General features: G+C 43.0%; 1 protein-coding gene across 1 annotated transcript in view; it reads left to right on the forward strand.

Moving 5' to 3' along the window:
* LOC137503760 (desmin-like) overlaps positions 1-18,959 on the forward strand; it is a 45,356-nt gene that overhangs the window by 17,215 nt on the left and 9,182 nt on the right. Inside the window, exons 3-10 of the mRNA XM_068231221.1 lie at positions 309-458; positions 4,115-4,234; positions 7,733-7,828; positions 7,920-8,054; positions 8,446-8,556; positions 11,545-11,655; positions 11,741-11,865; positions 18,122-18,267. Coding sequence (XP_068087322.1) covers positions 309-458; positions 4,115-4,234; positions 7,733-7,828; positions 7,920-8,054; positions 8,446-8,556; positions 11,545-11,655; positions 11,741-11,865; positions 18,122-18,266 — 993 coding nt within the window. The 3' untranslated portion in view covers position 18,267. The remainder of the gene's footprint in view (positions 1-308; positions 459-4,114; positions 4,235-7,732; positions 7,829-7,919; positions 8,055-8,445; positions 8,557-11,544; positions 11,656-11,740; positions 11,866-18,121; positions 18,268-18,959) is intronic.

Genomic DNA, 18,959 nt, shown 5'->3' on the forward strand with positions numbered 1-18,959 from the left:
TTTGTAAGTTCATATGAGCTCTAGAGCTTCAACATAATAATACATTTTGACTTCTTGAAGAGTCTAGGCCTACTTGAATCCTAGAGTCTAGACGTCACTTCAATAGTCCTCGGAATCTGAATATGCAATCTCTATGAACTCTTGAAGAAAGTGGAGGCTCTACTCCAGACCTGTTTGGGTCTCCTCTTATCTGTCCCCCTCCCAACCCCAGCACACTCACACTCTCTCTGTGAATAGTAATGGACAGAACTTTTGGAAGACTTATTACATGGCTCAGGTATCTTTATGTGCTAATGTGTATCCTATAGGTTCGGGACCTGGAACAGGAGAATGCCAGCGCCCAGGTGGAATTGGATGCGCTCCGTGGTCGCAGTGTAAGGCCATCTTCGCTGAGAGCCCTGTATGAGGAGCAACTGCGAGACCTGCGCAGGGAGGCTGAACAGGCCAGGCTTCAGAGGGTAACTTATATGGCGAGATTCCTCAGAGAGGTCTCTTGTTTACAAAAACATGACATGAGAAAGGCATTCATGCCAGAGGTGATATGAGTATCTTCACCCAGCCTGGGGTGACTCACACAGCACCTTGGCACTAGATTGTCAGTAGCATTCTTATTATAACTTTCAGGCAGGTTTCAGCATTTTGCCGCATTAAGAAAATGGATGTCGAAATGCATGCATTCATAGTGCATGGGGCAGAGCAGTTTCGGGGGCATCTGCATATCATTCAAATAAAGCTTGTTCTCAGGGGTGCAACTATAAATCGTGCCCCCCAGCAAAACCTTCATGGGGACCCCCCAGTGTTGACAACCTGGCCCATATGCAATTAATTTTTTTCTCCTGAGTTTTCCCCTTGGTGATATTTTCAAAATTGCCAATAAAATGTCTTTTAAACCACCAGCAAGCAAACACTCAGAATAATTTTGTTTGTACTTTTTCATCCACTGTTTAATACTTTTTCAGTTGCAAAGAGCTGAAAAGTTATTTAAAATAGAAGATGAAAAATTATCTCCTAGGAGAAAACTCAGGAGAAAAAGTTAATTGTATATGGCCCCTTTCTCTAGCCTTACCTTGGTAATCCTCTAAGCCTGGGTACATATCTTAACAAGTGTGGACATGGTAATCTTCACACCCTTAACAAGTGTAGCCACAAAATCACCTGATCTGAAGGATGGACCCCTTTATCAGAGGGAGTAAAGTTGTAGTTTGGGCCACTTTTAGATCTGCCCCCCCTCCCCCCTCTTGCAGTCGCAGGGCCTGCCCCCCTGCAGTTTTGCCCCTGCTTGTACTACTTTTCCACACACACAAGTATTCTCATTGAAATCACTGGCTACTGTAAAAAAAAAACACATGCATTAAAACACACCCAAAAACAGACAATCGTACAGCAAAACGCTTGCGAGAATCGTCTGCCGTTGAAGCACACAAATGTGTGATCCCTCATCTTATAATGCATTGTACAGTGGTGGCATAATTAGAGTGATTGTTGTTAATTGATTAGTTTATTGATACTGAAACCCCAGAGCCAAAATACAGAGTAGTGGTTTTACGTGGCTGGTTGTGCAACTACACTGAAGAAGTGGGCAAAGCAAACAAACAAAAAATTACTAATTAAGGTTAGTTTGCAATTATTTTTTTCAGGATATTCTGCAAGCTGAAATGCATTGAGGTAAATAGTGAAGGGTGCTTAAAGTGATTTTAGATTGTTTCTCAACATCATTGTATAATGTACCCCTTTGTTAATGACTGCCCCACTCAAGCACCCCAAGTTAGGGTAAGCTTGAACACAAATACCCCTTGACGCATGTATATTTGCTAGGAATACTCGTTAAAGGTTCTCCTAGCCCCCTATAGTTCTCCCGGTCCCTCTCCATCATTCTATGCTGCTCCCTTCAGCTGCTGTACCCCTGGGAAAGCTGCCCGGCTCAGCAAGTTGTCAGACATTATGCATGTGCGACCGCGCACCTCCTCGTTCATGCTCCCATGGCCAGGAGCGTTCAGAGCATGCATGGTTGTATTGAAGCCATTGAATCCTCCAAACGGTTTTCTGTCTTATTCCACCTAGCCATTCCACCTAGGCGGCTACGTGGTACTTAAAGGGAACCTAAAGCAAAACAAAGAAAACAGTTTAACTTATCTGGAGCTTCTACCAGCCCCCTGCAGTCCTTCCTATACCTGCACCGTCACTGAGTGATGCTACAGTCCCTGTAGCATCCCTCTTTCAGCCGCACAACTCAGCAAGTGGACGGCTCTGCACATGCATGCCACACGCGTCCTCAATTGTGCTCCTGTCGCCAGTAGTGTTCTGCACATGCGCAGCAGAGATTTTCCTGTACTGTGCATGCTCAGAGCACAATCCAGACTGGAGCCGTGCATCCTGATGAAAGAGGGGTGAGGTGAAAACGCAGTGACAGGAAAATTGCTCAGTAAGAGCACAGTGATAATGCAGGCACAGGACAGCTGCAGGGGGCTGGTAGAATCCCCAGGTAAATTAAACCGTTTCCTTTAACTATAAATACCCAGGTTTGTTTCAATGTAATTTCTCATGTTTTACATATAGAATATTGCTATAATGCAGGGATGTCAAACTCAAATACAAAGTGGGCTGAAATTGTACACTGGGACCAAGTCGCGGGCCAAACTCAATGTCTAGTGGCCACCTCCCCTTTATAGTTCCCTGGTGTCTAGTGCCCCTCCTTCCTTCCCTATATAGTTCCCTGGTGTCTAGTGCTTTCCCCCTACCCATATGATTTCCATGGCATTCTAGGGCTTCACCTCCAATATAGCTTCTCTGGTGGTCTAGAGTGGGTCAAACATAATGCAAAGTGGGGAAACCACTTGAGGGCCAAATTTAATGGCTCTGAGGGCCAGATTTGGCCCGCGGGCCAGAGTTTGGCATGTATGCTATAATGGATTGACTATGACTAGGTCAAATACCCCTTCAACTATAAATACTCAGTTTTTTTTCAATGTGGTTTCTCAAGTTTTACATTTAAAATCTTGTTATAATGCATTGACTATGACCAGGTGAAATACCCCTTGAGCCATCCCAAAGTATCCCCAAAGGGTACATGTACCATGTGTTGAGAATGTAAGGTTTAAGGGCACATAGCTAAAACCAAACTTTGCAAGAACACTTTACCAACACCTCATACAAAGATAGCACATTTGATATGTGGCCAAAAGAAAAGACTGGGTTAAAGTATGTTTTCATGGTGGAAAGTAGAGTGTATGGTGTTGGCTATTGCTATCAGGGAGTGTAGAGTTCCAAAGAAAACAAGGAAGCCATATGTTCTCCTCTGTGATTAGCTGACTATGGTGATGGTTTTATTGGTTTTGACACCAGGATAGTCCACTGTTATATACTGGTCCATATATATTTTTACATCTCGCTTTGTGTTGCTCCTCAAAGCTGCACCACAATGAAACGGTCAGGGCCAAGATATGAGCACCGGGATCTGGCGCCCGATATCACACAAGTGCATTGGCCTTTTAACCTTCAGTCTGTCGAGGATGAGGATGTCTATAAATCTTTAGCTGCTGAAAGAGCTTGCACGGAAAGTTATAGGCATTGTTGGGCCACATGTCACTTCTCTTCAGCTGCCTTTAAAGCACAAGATCGTAATGCAAATGCAAACCTGACTGGGTAGCGCTTTGTTTAAGGAGGAGGTAGTTCTAGCTCTCCCCATTTCGGGTAGATTGGACGCCTGTTTAACTGTCCATAGGGCACAAGCTGTTCAGGCAGTATTTTACAAGCTCATGCATTCAGCACACTGGGAGATTTTGAATAATGATCCCATAATGGGTCTCTAGCCACTCATAGTTTTGTTATAAAAAAAAATGATTAGCATTTATATCCAAGGCCATCATTATTGTCTATCATCAATCACTGGCCGATACAATAACAACCACTGGGTACTGTAAATAGTATGATGAGGCCTCAGCATCACCCGGTCAGTTGGTTCTAAGCACAAGTCTGACCGAGGTTTGTATTGGTGACTTCTCACTGTGCTAGGCTTGTATGTGTTGAAAGCCCAGACGTCTCTCCTCTGGCACTGATTGGAGCAGAAGGGGACGCTGTAGGTTAGCCAGGCATAAGATTCTGCTTTATTTAACAGGATGTAGCAGTGGCTGCCAAGACATCAGCGTATGAGGAACTCAGCGCCGCAAAGAAACGCTATGAAGATGCAGTGGAGGCAAGGAAAAAGGCTGAAGGCGACATTGAAGCATTCCGCCCTGTAAGAAGCTGTCTTTATCATCCTCACTCACCTTGTACTGTGTGCAGCATCCCAGGCATTGTCTTTAGCATATACAGATCTGCCTGATTTTTATTATGAAAATTGGCTTGAGTCCTGCGTCTTATTAACCCTTTCAGTGCAAGCAACTAAATCAGCAAACATGATCCACTTGCAGAAGGCGTACGTTTTCTTTGTAAGCATCACCCTCTAGGATTGAAGCCCACCCATATAGGTGATTAAAAAAGCAATACATTATAATGGAACCTATTTATCAAGTGGGAGCGATAATGAATATCTCCAGTACTGTACACAAACCAGACCCCTCCTGTCATCTCTATAGGTGGAGATTAGTCCATCCATAACCAACAACTGAGTTAAGAGTGTCTTATTTATTATTCTTGTGGAGTTCCCTGTTGCAACCTCCAAGGCAGATATTTTTTTCTCACTTGTACTGCTACGTAGGAAGTCTCACTCCTTCTGCTTCACACTTCACCATGTAAACAAACCTCATTTTAGGGATGGTCCCCTTGTAAGGTTGGACAACCTGTTCCACTCACATACACAGATCTCTTCTCCTGACTCCTTTATAAGTTTCTGATGTTTATGTGTCACGCGCTGAACCAGTGCTCACCTTAGACAGTCACTCATGCAGGGACAACCCTATTGGCTGTCGGAAATGAAAACAGTCTCATCTGATTGCACAACACTTTCCTTTTATATGAGTAATCCGCCCCAACAGACTTTCTCATACCTTGTCTGTCTGCCCCATGTATCCCTTTGGACTGGTGGTATTTGCTATGGTGTCTTCCTTCCTTGTACGTTTTATCTTAATCATGGAGTCAGTCACAAAAGACTGGGTAAATCTGTGGAGTAAATGTAAAGTGATGGTCCAGTTAGCACCTTCTTGCTCTTTTCATTCAATGGCAAGATGGAGAGCATGAGGGGGGCGGGGGTCTCCTAAAATGGAAGCGTGCCCTCCCCTCGCCTGCAAAATTATTGCTTATTGTGTAAGTTAGGAGCCTTGGGCAATTAGGTCTGCCAGACACGATTCTGCAGACTTTGTACATCATCTATAACATCTTTAGAGTGGGGCCGTAGTTTGCAAGCTTACAATAAAGCCGACACCATGAATATGGAATGTTGTGTGTGATAAACCTATGCACTCATTTCTGTACTGTAGACAAACACTGGCTTCCTGGCGGGCGGCTATGATGATCATTGATTCGACAAACGTTTAAACACAACAATAGCCACAGAAGAGCTTTCTGTAGCCTATGCTGTAGTTGGCATAATTGCTTTACCTAAACCAGTGCAGAGACAGGGGGATCAAAAGGGAAGCAGTTGCCAAGGGCAACCAATCAAAATATTTTTTCTTTCAATAGCAAATTATCTCAGATCATTTTTAATAACTATCTGAATAAATGGCTGCTCTGAGTAACTGCTCCAGTTTCCTCTAATTTTATTTGATCCTGTCATGCTGAAACAAGCAGCCCTATTTTGTGCACAACCATCGTTTGAGTGGAACATGCACACTAGTGGCCGTATTTCCCCCGATGTTCTGTACACACATGTATCATCAAAAGAACGCATGGCTCTTCTCAGCTTATAAAATAATGTGCTCTTGTACTGTTTAGCTTGGCAGGAAAAATACTAATGACAACCCTACAGGGTGGGTGCACTCTGTGTGATTGGTTACTATCTCAACAATTTTTTAACATCTAGGCATAAGATAATATGCAAAGACAGGTTAAATGTACGTTTTTTTAAGATCCAATCAAGTCACAAAGAATGGATGAGAATCACTGCGATCCTAAGTGATTTTTAATGTGGAATGTAATATCGAGTATCTATGGCTGCCATAAATAGTGCAGTTACAATCTGTATTGTGTAGGGTTATTCGGCTATCTCTTGCACACCATCGCTATTCAATACAACCCTTTAATTAATGCATCATTTCAAGAAAATGTCTTAAAAACTGAACTCAAAAATAAAATTGACCAGTGGGAAATCTGAATCCAGTTTAGAGAGTGATAAAATCAGATTATTTTTAGGTTGTTAAGGTATATTTGTAGCATAAACATAACATTGTTATAGTAAAATAGTAGATAGATATATGCAGCGCTAGGTTTTCTGTAGATTATGGGTTGAATTATTTTTTTTTAAGAATATATTTCTATCTGGCCGAAAGTATATGGCGGGCTAGGCTGAAGAAGTCTTATCTTAGATGTAAATGTATTCGATGTCCTGTATTCTTTGTGTATTCCACCCTATTCTGTGTGTATTGTTGTAGCTAAAGATTTCAGCACCAAGGATAGCGGTAGAGCACTTTATAAATGGGCATTGTTGCTTGTACTAGTCTAGTATGTCTGCGTTTTCACTCAGTCATAGGATACACATTTCCCTTTTCTGTTTGAACAGGCCCTAAGGCTTTGGGATGAACTTTGTTCTGGGTATATAACCTCAATTATAAAACTCTCCGGCGTTGTCTGCAGTGCTGATATCTTACTAGATTTGCCGCCTACACGTTTCCATACACAATGTCCAGATTCCATTCATGTTGGAATGTTACCAGACTTTTATAAATTTCGTAGTTAACTTTTAGCCTTCAGTCATTTTAAATACGAATAATGGACTCACACTATCATGTATATATGAGTGTCGTATGATTCGCTACAGAATATATATACCGCCTTTATTAAAAAGGAAACGCCAGCAGTTAAATGCAGTAGATGTAGGTTTGACGATTAGGACCCCTACAAGCTACCACTTATTGATGTTATAGCTGGTCTGCGTCGGTCACATTATTACACAATTCTTTGTTAAGTTGCTGCGTGCGACATTAAAATTGCAGAAATCTGGTGATTTGTGCAGGGGATGGGGCATCTCTCTGTTAGTACCACTTCCCCATGAGCAAAAATTCTATCAGGTATATTTAAACTAAGGGATTATTTACAGCCTATCAAATAGTTTAATTAACTAGACGCCCCTTGCATTGATCAGCAGTAGCTATCTTTGATTGGCTCGATTTCTTTCCCTTCTTGGGACAGTGGAAATTTGCACGTTACAAGATTTATTGCTCATTGCTATTATTCATGACTATGTACCAATTAAATCTGACGCTCTTTGCGTTAAGATTCATATTTAAACAGGTGTATGGTAATGATCTTGGGACCGAATGCAATGTAACATTGATAATAATACACTATATGCAATTAACTTTTTCTCCTGAGTTTTCTCCTAAGTGTTATTTCCAAACTTATCAATAAAAAGCCTTTTAAATCACCAGCAAGCAAGAACATACTTAAAATGGTTTGAACAGTACTTTTCCACCTACTTTTTGGTACTTTTTAAATTGCAAAGTCCTGAAAAGTTATTCTAATAGAAGGTGAAAGAATGATCTCCTAGGTGAAAACTCAGGAAAGAAAGTGAATTGCATATGGGCCAGCACTGTGTCTAGATTGGTGTGCGGGATAAAATGTGTGAGTTCTTTCTCCATAGGATGTGGATGCTGCCACTGCAGGACGCATTGCCCTGGAAAAGCAGCTGGAGCACTTGGCAGCAGAGATCGCCTTCTTACAGAGGGTGCATGGCGAGGTATTACTACCACTGATCATCCTACTGCACACTGCCATTGTGTAGTGCTGTGACTGCGCTCACTCTGCGCCTCTCCTCTCTGTCATTGCAGGAAATAGAGGAACTGATGAAGCAGATCTACAATGTGATCGCCTCCTGTGATTTGGCTTTCTCCATTCCAGACTTCGCTACTGCTCTGAGGGACATCCAGACAGAATATGAAGGAATTGCAGCCAAGAACCTGCAGGTTAAAATTAGAGTTCATCCCGGTCGGGGGGAGAAATATGGAGCACGATGTCAGATTCTACTTAACAAATATTTCTGCCCAATACAAGATTGTTTTTCTTTGTACATGTTAAATCAAACCGTAGCCAATGGACATCTCTGACAATTCCCATATACTAACGCGCAGAAGTCCTAGCTAGGCGTATTAACCCCTCCAATTCGAGAGAAACTTGACTCCTGAATGTAAAGTTCAGTGCTTCAGGGTGTCCTGGTTTTGTAGACTGGCTTTGCTGCAAGGTGGTTAATTAAGGAGTTTGGTGTTCATGAGACCTTAATGAACTCTTCTTTCTGGAGACCTGACACTACATGTCTCCATCCCCCTTGCTCATATCTTCTGCTTCCTTCCCCCCCAGGAGATGGACGAGTGGTACAAAAGCAAGTTTGTTGACTTCAATCAGGCTTCTACAAAGCATGCGGAAAACGTGAGACATTACCGAGGAGACATGGCAAACTGCAAGAGAAGCGTAAGTGGGGCTGCAAAGGCCTCGGAGCTCTTATGTCACTTCATGTGGAGCCTTTGCTGTGATTGCACTAGCATAGGGATTTTCTGACCGTTCCCTCTGCTACTACTGAAGAGGCTGAGGGGGTCTGGACTGCTAATAGATCAGATATGGTTTATGCAGAATCTAAGGAGGGTTGTCGCTTTATGTCATAATTACCATAATACTGTTCACATTTATGGATATGACCTGAAAAGCATTCAATAACAGACAAAGTACATATTCTATAAAGGATGGGCCCACTGCCTTTATTCATCATCACCAGTGTTCCTACATAAGGCAGTATCAAGGATAATGCACTAACCTCACACTAATTGTGCACTTGATTATGTAAGGGGAACCTATGGTGAGCAAGTTGCTCCAATGCTTTCAAGCTCAGATCATCCTGCTAAAATGGCTTCATCTGGCAATCGTTATCTTATATTCCTGTGCACTTAGTTGCATACACACACATCCAATTTTGATTGGCTGGTCACTGGCCAAGTTTACAATCTCTATGTAGCATGAGGGCCAACGGAACAGATTTTGAACTCTATGTTGTGTAGGTAAGCTCAGATGCTAAGTACACACCAAACAATTTTCTGTTAGATTTACCTGTCAGATAGATAACTTCTAACATGTTGGAAATTATCTATCTAACCATCTATCTGCTTAGCAATTCATTGATCTACTCAGCAGGAGCTAACCAGAAGACAATGCACCAGAGATAATGACCAGTCTCTGCAGAAAACAATCTAACAGAAAATCTAACAGAAAAATCTAACAGAAAATTTTATTGTGTGTACTAGGCATATACTATATGGAAGAAGTAAAATTTGACAATGATTGGCCAGTCAGAATTGGATGTGTGTATACAGCCTAAGTCAAATAACTTAGCCCTGTATTTTACTATTTAGCTACAAAGAAATATGAAAAAATGGCACTCTGTGATTTGATCTTGGTATGCATACTCAGAAGCTGTTAGGGCTTCTATACTACAGGCAGAAGCAGGTAACTTGGGTGCTAGTGGTTCTTTGGTAAGCTATTACCTGACCCCACCCACCCCCTCCCTCTGCTCCCTCTTTTGCAGCACAGGCAGTAACTGCCTCCTCTGGGTCATGAAATAGTTTGGACAGTTCACACCTGCTGTTTAGTTTAGCCACATAGTATCTGACAATATCACATTGTAGTTCTATCTAGAAAGGTAATGAAAACACAAACAATGCAGAAATCCTTACTTGTGTGTACATTGGTTTGGTGGTCCTGTCTAAATTGTTCACCAATTAGAAATTTTTTTCAAAATGGATCGGCTGAAGGGCATTACTGCATAGGCCACATCAGGGCTGAGGTGCTGAAGCAGGTGGGTTTCTAGTCTATAATTTGTCATGATCCTATGTGCTATTTATCTAATATTTATACTGTTTAATGACTAGCGGAAATGGATAGACTTGGTGTTTTTCACACCAGTGCACACTCCGCCCACTTTTGACATGCTGTGTTCCTCACAGCTCCGTCTGCTGTCTGGAATGAGCTGCATAGTGATATAAAAGGTTGTACTCAATGGTATTTATTTCCGGCATAATTTGTGAGGATAAAAACCAGAGATATCAGCATATCAGTGCAGCACTGTCAGAGAAATTTTCCCATTAAGTAGGCCAGGCATTTCTGATATACGTCCAAGGAACGATACATCGACTTCTTACCATTTTGAAATTAGAGTTGGAGTTATTCTTTAGATGGGTTCTCATTATTACAACTGTTAGTTACAAAAATGCCCCTTCTAGAGTGCAAAAATATATTATTCCCTTCAGAATGTAACAGCTCCACCCTTTTCTAGAAAAAGTCCATCTCCTAAAGAGTAGACTATACCATGCCAACAGTTATATAACAGTTATACTGTATAACACTACAGTGCTGCAAACACAAATACGTAGATAATTAACAGAAGAGAAGACAAGTTATTAAATGGGTGGCACAATGAACAAAGTAAGATGGGTTGGATGGCGGCAGAAATAGGTGGCAAAAATACTGGGAAAGAATTGGACGGGGACAAGCTGCAGCTGCAGTAATTGTACTATGTGAGTAGACTTGATGGTGATGTGGTTGGAGTAAATGAGAATGGACTTCTCTCCAATAGTGTATCTTCTCTAGTCAGAAGCATTTCAATGTGGTCAGATAGACATAAATAGAGAGGGTCAATGAGGGTCAATGAGGTACTTTTTAAAAAAAAATTCTGAGCATTGGCCAATCAAATTGGATTTGCATAGTTCCCAGCTGCATACAATTTGCATGTGGCTAGGTTGGCCAGGACACGCAGAATTATTCTGCAACACAACTGACCACTGTGAACTACGGTAGCTGTAAAAGTAAAAAAATAGATAAATCTCAGCAGTCCTCAGCATGAGCCTGCTTGCCAGATGGGAAATCTAGTTTCCCTAAGAACACTTGCAAAATTACATTGGACTATCCACATTTCTTATATTTCAAATCAGGGATCGCTTTAAAACTGGACTAAAGGAAAAAATAAAGATCTAAGATACCTTATAAAGGGTAACATACTGTATATGATGGGCATTAAAGGAGCATAGAGAGATTTGCTTACAAAAGAGGGACTGTTCCTCTGAATAAGGGACCATTGAGAACTATGTCATTTGTTAGGAGCAAAACAAAATGTTATCAACATTTTGACATCCACTGAGAAAGAATTATTTTCAGCACTGTTAGAAAATGTCATAGGCCCATTTAACAGTCATAAAATAATTATAGGTAAAAAAAAAAGTGCTAGGAATTTTCTTGTATGGTGAGACTGGGCTGGAATTTATTTAGCCTATATTACAGAAGTACAAACTGTTATATGTAAATTCTATTGTCTATTGAATGTGTCACTTGTTAGAAATCACTAAAGGAGTGAGTTTAGATAGTGATATTGTATGAACTAAGGAATCAGTATGGAATTCTCTTACTGTACTATAGCTCAAAGGCAAAGAAGCGGAGTATGAATCACTTAAGAATAAGAACGCAGCACTAGAAACACAGCTGAAAGAAGTTCAGGAGAAGAACAGGCTGGAAATAGAAGAGCTGCAGGTGGGTGAATGTGTGACATCACTTCCAGGGGCTTTGATAACATCAGGATTAATCATACCCAGAACTTTTCACCTTATTCTTTCAGGAGGCAATAAGGAAATTAGAAGAAGACCTGAAGTCACTGAAGGGGAAAATTGCCTTACACTTACGTGAATATCAAGATCTGTTGAGTGTTAAAATGGCTCTGGAAATTGAGATTGCGACTTACAGGTCAGATTTGCACAATCTATACCGTATTCATCCTTATACATATTCGTGATGTAGAAGCTTAGTTGCTGTAAAATGGGAAATGATGGCCTATAACATTGGCTTGTTATTATGAACAACTACAATAACACAACTAACTTACAAAAACTAAGGTTACATTCACAGTGTAACTGACTGCAGGAACACAATGGAACAGAATTGAAAATTGACACCGTACATTATCCGCACATTGCACCGCATACAGTGAAGCATAATACAGTAAATGAAAATTATGCTTCACTGTCACTGTTAACACATGTACTTTGCAGTAATGCGCTGCATGCAATTTGTTGGGGTGTCATACACTGTTATACTGCACCACACCTGTCACGCTCAAACAACGTTGTACACACGTGGCCAACTGCACGATATCAGCCCAACAGTCCTGTTAGTTTATTCGCCGGATTGATCAGGCAAACCGCCTGTTATTAGTCACTTGTAGGGATGCTCCCTGCGTACCGCGGAATACATTTTTCCACGATTCCAGACGGAATTTGGTGATTCCGTTCTGTCGCAACGGAAAGGAATTTCCATAGCGCTATAGCGGAAATTCCGCGGAACGATGCGTAATTCCGGCGGAATGCGGATTTTTGTAAGCCAATCACAAGGAAGCCCCTAGAAGAAGCTTAAAGTGAGAACAACAGGACTTCTTCATGAAAATAGGAATTTCTGCACCAATCAGAGGTTTACAAAAACCACCCAAACGGATTTCTGCATGAAAATCAGAATTATTTCAGCACCAATTACAGTCTTAACAAAAAACAATCAATCCTATGTTAGCAACCAACTCCCTAGCTATCTCACCTATCCCAACCATTTTGTATAGGTCCCAAAGCTTACGCGACACCTCCGGCGGCGCCAAAACCACCACCATGGGACCACCGCTAGGTCCCATGGCATAAGCGACACCTCCTGCGGTGCCAAAACGACCGCCATGGGACCACCGCTGGGTCCCATGGCGTAAGCGACACCTCCTGCGGTGCCAAAATGACCGCCATGGGACCACCGTTAGGTCCAATGGCGTAAGCAACACCTCCTGCTGCTGCTGCTGCTGCAAAAAAAAAGACCAGAGACCAGTGGAACAGCCACTAGGTCCCATGGGCTACCATTTAGCAAAAACAAGGTTTCATTTGTGGTAACTTTAATTCTTCCTGCCGGAATGCGGAATTCAGTGGAAATCTGCAAAATTCCGCGGAAATGTAATGGCGGCGGAATTTAGTGCTGGCGGAATTCCGCAATTCCGGTGGAACAGAATTTGCTCTTTCCGATCATCCCTAGTCACTTGTCTAAATTGTCATCCAACAGACCAAAATGAGACAACAAACGGGCGGATTCATTGGACATGTGTACGAGCCTAGGGCTCCAACTTGCTGTGACTATTTCCTACTATACTCTACACCAGGGGTCCCCAAACGTTTTGGCTCGAGGGCCGGGTCTATATACTTCAGACTGCTGGGGGGCCGGAGTATACATACAATCATGCAGAAGTCTTTGCGGGCCAGACAGTGAAGCATGCCCAGGTGACAATCTGCAGTCCATTTGGACAGCAGTGTCACCCCATGTGGAATTTGATTGGAAACCAGCAAATTACTGCTTTCTGGCTTCCATGTGGATGGGTGGTGCCAGCACGGCTATTCCATATGCAGACCACCAATATTTAAAGATGTAGCTGACCGCATTTCTAAGTAATACATTTTGCATGGGGGGGGGGGTAAAAAAGCCTCAGGGGGCCACATACGGCCGGCGGGCCTTAGTTTGAGGACCGCTGCTCTACACAGTAAACTAAAATGACACATGATCATGACCAGCAAATCAGAACCTTACAAATCTGTTACCTGATCAGAATGCTCACATGCTTCCTCATGAGTTCTTGCACACCTCTAAGTGGATAAGATAAAAGGAGGTTAGGTTTTAGTTTGAATCATAAGGTCAGGGTCATGCATTATTTAGGTTGATTATTTAGGGTTGGGTAACATTTTGAAGAGCAACTCTAGTTTATGAGAATATTATTTATGCTGTTATGGCCATACACTGCTCATTGTGGCCAGCAGATAGATCTATATGTATCTATATGATCAAATCCTTCCACACACTGTACACAGATTTTCAATAGATTTCAGCATGAAATCTAGGGTTTGGCTCCTAGCATTTGTGATGGGACACAGGAGCTCCAGTGGCTATGGAGAGAAGCATGCCGATAGACAGGTGAGTGTAAGCTCTACTGCCAACACTGCACACAGATTGTCCCGAAATCGTATGTCACTAATAGAGATGACCCGAACGGTTCTCCAGCGAACGCGAACTGGCGAACTTCTGTGGTTCGCGTTCGTGGAGAACCGCAAACTTTTTGGGAAGTTCGTTCCGCCCCCTATACTACATCATTAGGGTCAACTTTGACCCTCTACATCACAGTCAGCAGGCACATTGTAGCCAATCAGGCTACACTCCCTCCTGGAGCCCCCCCCCCCCCCCCCCTTATAAAAGGCAGGCAGCTCAGGCATTTCACTCATTCGTGTGCCTGCAGTAATTAGAGAAGGGAGAGCTGCTGCAGAGAGAGAGACATAGGGAAAGCTTAGTTAGGCTCTTGTAGGCTTGTTAGCTTGCTCCTTGCTGATTCTTATTGCTAAAAAAAAGCACATCTCAATAGCTCTTTTGAAAGCTAATCTTGTTCTTGTGATCTATTTTTTTTTTGTGGCCCACTTGCATTATATACAGCCCTGTCAGTCAGTCGCAGCTGACCTTTGACCCCTTGGTGGTAATTCCTACTGTGCCATTGCCAGGCCCAGCACATTCAGTGACTACCTGTGTGTGGGACAGCTTCACATTTGTAATACTAATCACTGCATACCTGTAACCTGTAGAGTGCACCTACCTACGTGAGCGCACGCAGTGTTACATACCACCAGTCACTGCACCTGTTCACGGTACCTGTGTGTTTGATAGCTGCACATTTGTAATACTAATCACTGCATACCTGTAACCTGTTGAGTGCACCTACCTATGTGAGCGCACACAGTGTTATATACCACCAGTCACTGCACCTGTTCACGGTACCTGTGTGTGTGACAGCAGCACATTTGTAATACCAATCACTGCAATGCGTTCCTGGCTGCTGTAACCTGTTCAGTGCACCTACGTGACTGCAAGCAGTAATATATACCCCCAGTCACTGCACCTGTTCACGGTACCTGTGTGTGTGACAGCTGCACAGGTGTAATACCAATCACTGCATACCTGTGCGCAGTGCACCTACCTACGTGACCACACGCAGTGTTATATACTAGTCACTGCACCTGTTCACGGTACCTGTGTGTGTGACAACTGCACAGTTGTAATACCAGTCACTGTATACCTCTCACTGCACCTGTGTGACTGCACATTGTATTAGTCAAGTCCGTGCATACCTTTCACTTCATCCCCCCCCCCGATATGGACAAAACAGGCAGAGGCAGGGGCAGACCCAGAGGCAGGCCACCCTGCAGGTCTGTTTGAGGTCATGCTGACATGATTTTGTGTGACCCTAGACCAAAGTACAGTGCCCAAAAGAAGGCACGTCCCATCAACTCCCAAAACTCGAGGCGGATTCCTGAATTTTTAAGGCCGCGTCTAGCAGCGGCCACTAACAGAACCAATAACAATTTTTTCTGGTGCATGTACATGCCTGCCTAATTTTTCTGGCTGCACTGCAGCTGCAACAACAAAACAGAAGGCATGTACATGTGTCAATTCCCCTTTGTGATCGTTACCGTGCCGCAGTGAAGGGGCTTGCGTATCACAATGAAGCAATGATCGCCGGCTATATGAGTGTCTCGGAGGGGAGGGGGGCACACCCGGGAGGGGGGGCACACCCAAGATAATAAGGTCGTTGCTTCATTGTGGACAGACCAAATTAGATCAGCTGGACAGTCACTGTTGTTCTGTCACTGAGCTACCTCAGCCCGGCAACCATATGGGCTGGAAAGCCGCCATCACCTGCACTCTGGCCTTGGTGCACAGTAGCCCAGCACGGACGTCACTACACAAACAGCTGTTTGCGGTGCGTTACACAGTGAGTTTGGTGTGTCAGTGTGAAGCAGTACACTAATTACACTCCCTGATTTATGTATACACATGCAAGATGTTTCAAAGCACTTTAGGCCTCCAATTTAGCATGCAATGTAATTTCTGCCCTTAAAACGCTGCTGTGCGTCAAATCCTGATTTTTCCCGAGGACTTTTGGCGTGTATCCCACTCCGCCATGCCCCCCTCCAGGTGTTAGACCCCTTGAAACATCTTTTCCGTCACTTTTCTGGCCATCGTAAATGTTTCTAGTCTTCAAAGTTCGCCTCCCCATTGAAGTCTATTGCGGTTTGCGGAAGTTCGCAAGTTTTGTGCCATCTCTAGTCACTAACACCATGCTCTGGACCCTCTGCCCATCAAGCAATATCTTCCATCTGACACTATCAATTTGATCAATTCCAGATGAAAATTGATTGATTTAACATTGTTTGCGGCATTGATTTCTAGAAGATTTGATCAGGCCTTTCAAATCTGCAAGATAGCAATGAGAAAGTCGATAAGTGTATGGCCACTTCAACTCTGTGCAATCTGGAGTATCGCTACCTTTTGTTTGAAGTGCTTTATTTCCTCCTTATTGTTTGGAGGGCGGCAGCTGGGCTGAAAAATAGCATTGTTTATCAGAAGTCTAGCAAGAAAAATGATTGAGATAATAACAGATTTTTGCTGAGTACTCTGGAGCTTCACTGTTACAAACCCCAGTTCCCTTTCACACCTCTCATAGTCTCACCCTGGACATAGATTTTCCAGCATTCCGGACCATAATCTATGTACCAGCCAGCTGAGGGCTCTTTCACATCTAGAACGTGTGCCAGAGCCGTTCTCCTCCATGCATTATATGCCCTACAACTTGTCATTGGGATGTAGTGGTGCGACACAATCAGCGGCGGTAGTAATTAATTAACCCGACGATTAAAAGCCCCAGGGATCATCGTACTGCAATGCATTGAAATGCAGCGTAGGGTGTGAAAGGTAAAATGAAAGTCTATGGACTTTCATTTTACCTTGGTTAACGCAAAGTTTCGACTTTGCGTTAAAATGCAGCAAATAGGCTCTGGTGTGAAAGAGCCCTGAGAACAGGCTAACAGAATACCGATGCACACTCATACAATCAAATTGCTTGTTTTTACAGGGACACAAGCCAGTTACCTTTTCAGTAAGGTGTCCTTGGAGAAGTCTTGCTTATGCTCCAGTGGCCTACCAAGCCTACTGAGCATGCCCGTAGTGGCTGCAGCTCTCAAGTGTTTGGTATTGATTTTGTCAGGGACTTGTTGATCCTGAAACTGTTGGGAGGCATGGGCTCTTCTTGGGTGTGGAGAACATGTCTTTACAAATGTTTTGCTTTTGTTGTTGTTCACCAGAGCATCCCACAAGACCTGCCTAGTAGCCACCAGGTTACAACCCCTGGAATTGTCCAACCCCAGTAAGAAAGAACAGGAGGACAGAACGATTTCTATGAAACTGACAGGACAGACTGTGGACTGGACTGGTAGAGTGAATTGAGCAGTCAGAGTGAAGAGTGGACTGCCAGGAGTGGACTGAGAGGACTGACTGTGGACTTGCACAGCAGACTGATAGGCTGCAGACTGAAATAATGTTGCAGACTGTCTGACAGGCTGTGGACTGGTAAGCAGACTGGCTGACGCGACTGAAAACACAGAATGGACAGACAGATTGAAAATATTGACGTGAATGATAGGCAAAAGATGTGGAGACATATGGCGGCTGTGAAGAGCACACAGCACTGAGCTCTGCTTGGCCAAGTTTGAAATAACCCTGGCTTTGGTGCCAATGCTGTGACAATACTGTGATGTTATTTAGCCTGGCATCAACGTGTATCTGGTCCATCAGGTGTGCATAGACTAGAAGCTTTGTTTGAAGCCTCACTTGTGGCATCATACAAATTTACATCTAGTAAACTTGCAGTTAATTGTAACATGGATGGCATCAACGTCTATCTGGTCCATCAGGTGTGGATGGACTAGAAGCTTTGTTTGAAGCCTCACCAGTGGCATCATACAAATTTACATCTAATAAACTTGCAGTTACTTTTAACTTGGATAACTTCTTCCTTCTGGTTTTGTTTCACCTTCACTTTTAACCTTCATGCTTTGCAGGACATATACACTTTGAAGATCTCACTATGTCTTGTGTTTTGTTTCAGGAAACTTATTGAGGGTGAAGATAGCAGACTTGCCACAGCAGTGGAGGCTTTTTTCCTCCAGAGTAAGGCAGCAACTAGCTTGCAGATGAGTTGCAGTGGAAGTGTATCCCAGACCGTGGAGCGTAAAGGACAGCAGCTAATATAAAGTAAGTGTGACTGCATTAAACCGTCTTCCCACCTCCAGCAATGCAATATAATTATATTTGGATTTATTTAAAAATTAAAACAAAAAATAACATAATTGTTCACTTTTGTAGTAAAATCACAGGACTCACAATGTTGCTGGTCAATCTTTTCTCTTCCGCAGGTAGATGTGCATTGACTTCTAGTAGGGATCATGGCAGAGCTACCAATTACCACCCCTTACATTTAGGACTTTGGAGGGGAATGATGGCTGAACTTGTACTCAGACCCCATCTCATTGGGATGAAGCTGAGTGAGGCAGTCAGTGGGGGAGCCCACCAGCTGGTTGAAAAAAAATGGAGCAGTTTGAGTGACATTGCTGTGCTAAAGAAGACTATAGTTAAGAGTCAGTTCACAGTTGCAGTCACAAAATGCCATTGGAATCACCTAGCGATTGCAATTTTTCATTCATTCACACTTGCGCTTGTACAGTGATTTTCTGGTTATCATTCATATAATGATTATAATATAATATATTCTACTACTTAATTCCGATATTAAAATATTAGTAATCTTTACCGATATTTTACTATGACCTAACCTAACCCTACTCTAACAGAGAACCCTCCCTCTACCAATGCCTAACCCTTAACCTTCCCTTTACCAATGTCTAACCCTTACCCCCCTGGTGGTGCCTAACCCTTAACCCTCCCAC

This window comes from Hyperolius riggenbachi, chromosome 4, assembly GCF_040937935.1.
Source record: "Hyperolius riggenbachi isolate aHypRig1 chromosome 4, aHypRig1.pri, whole genome shotgun sequence".
Taxonomy (NCBI): Eukaryota; Metazoa; Chordata; class Amphibia; order Anura; family Hyperoliidae; genus Hyperolius; species Hyperolius riggenbachi.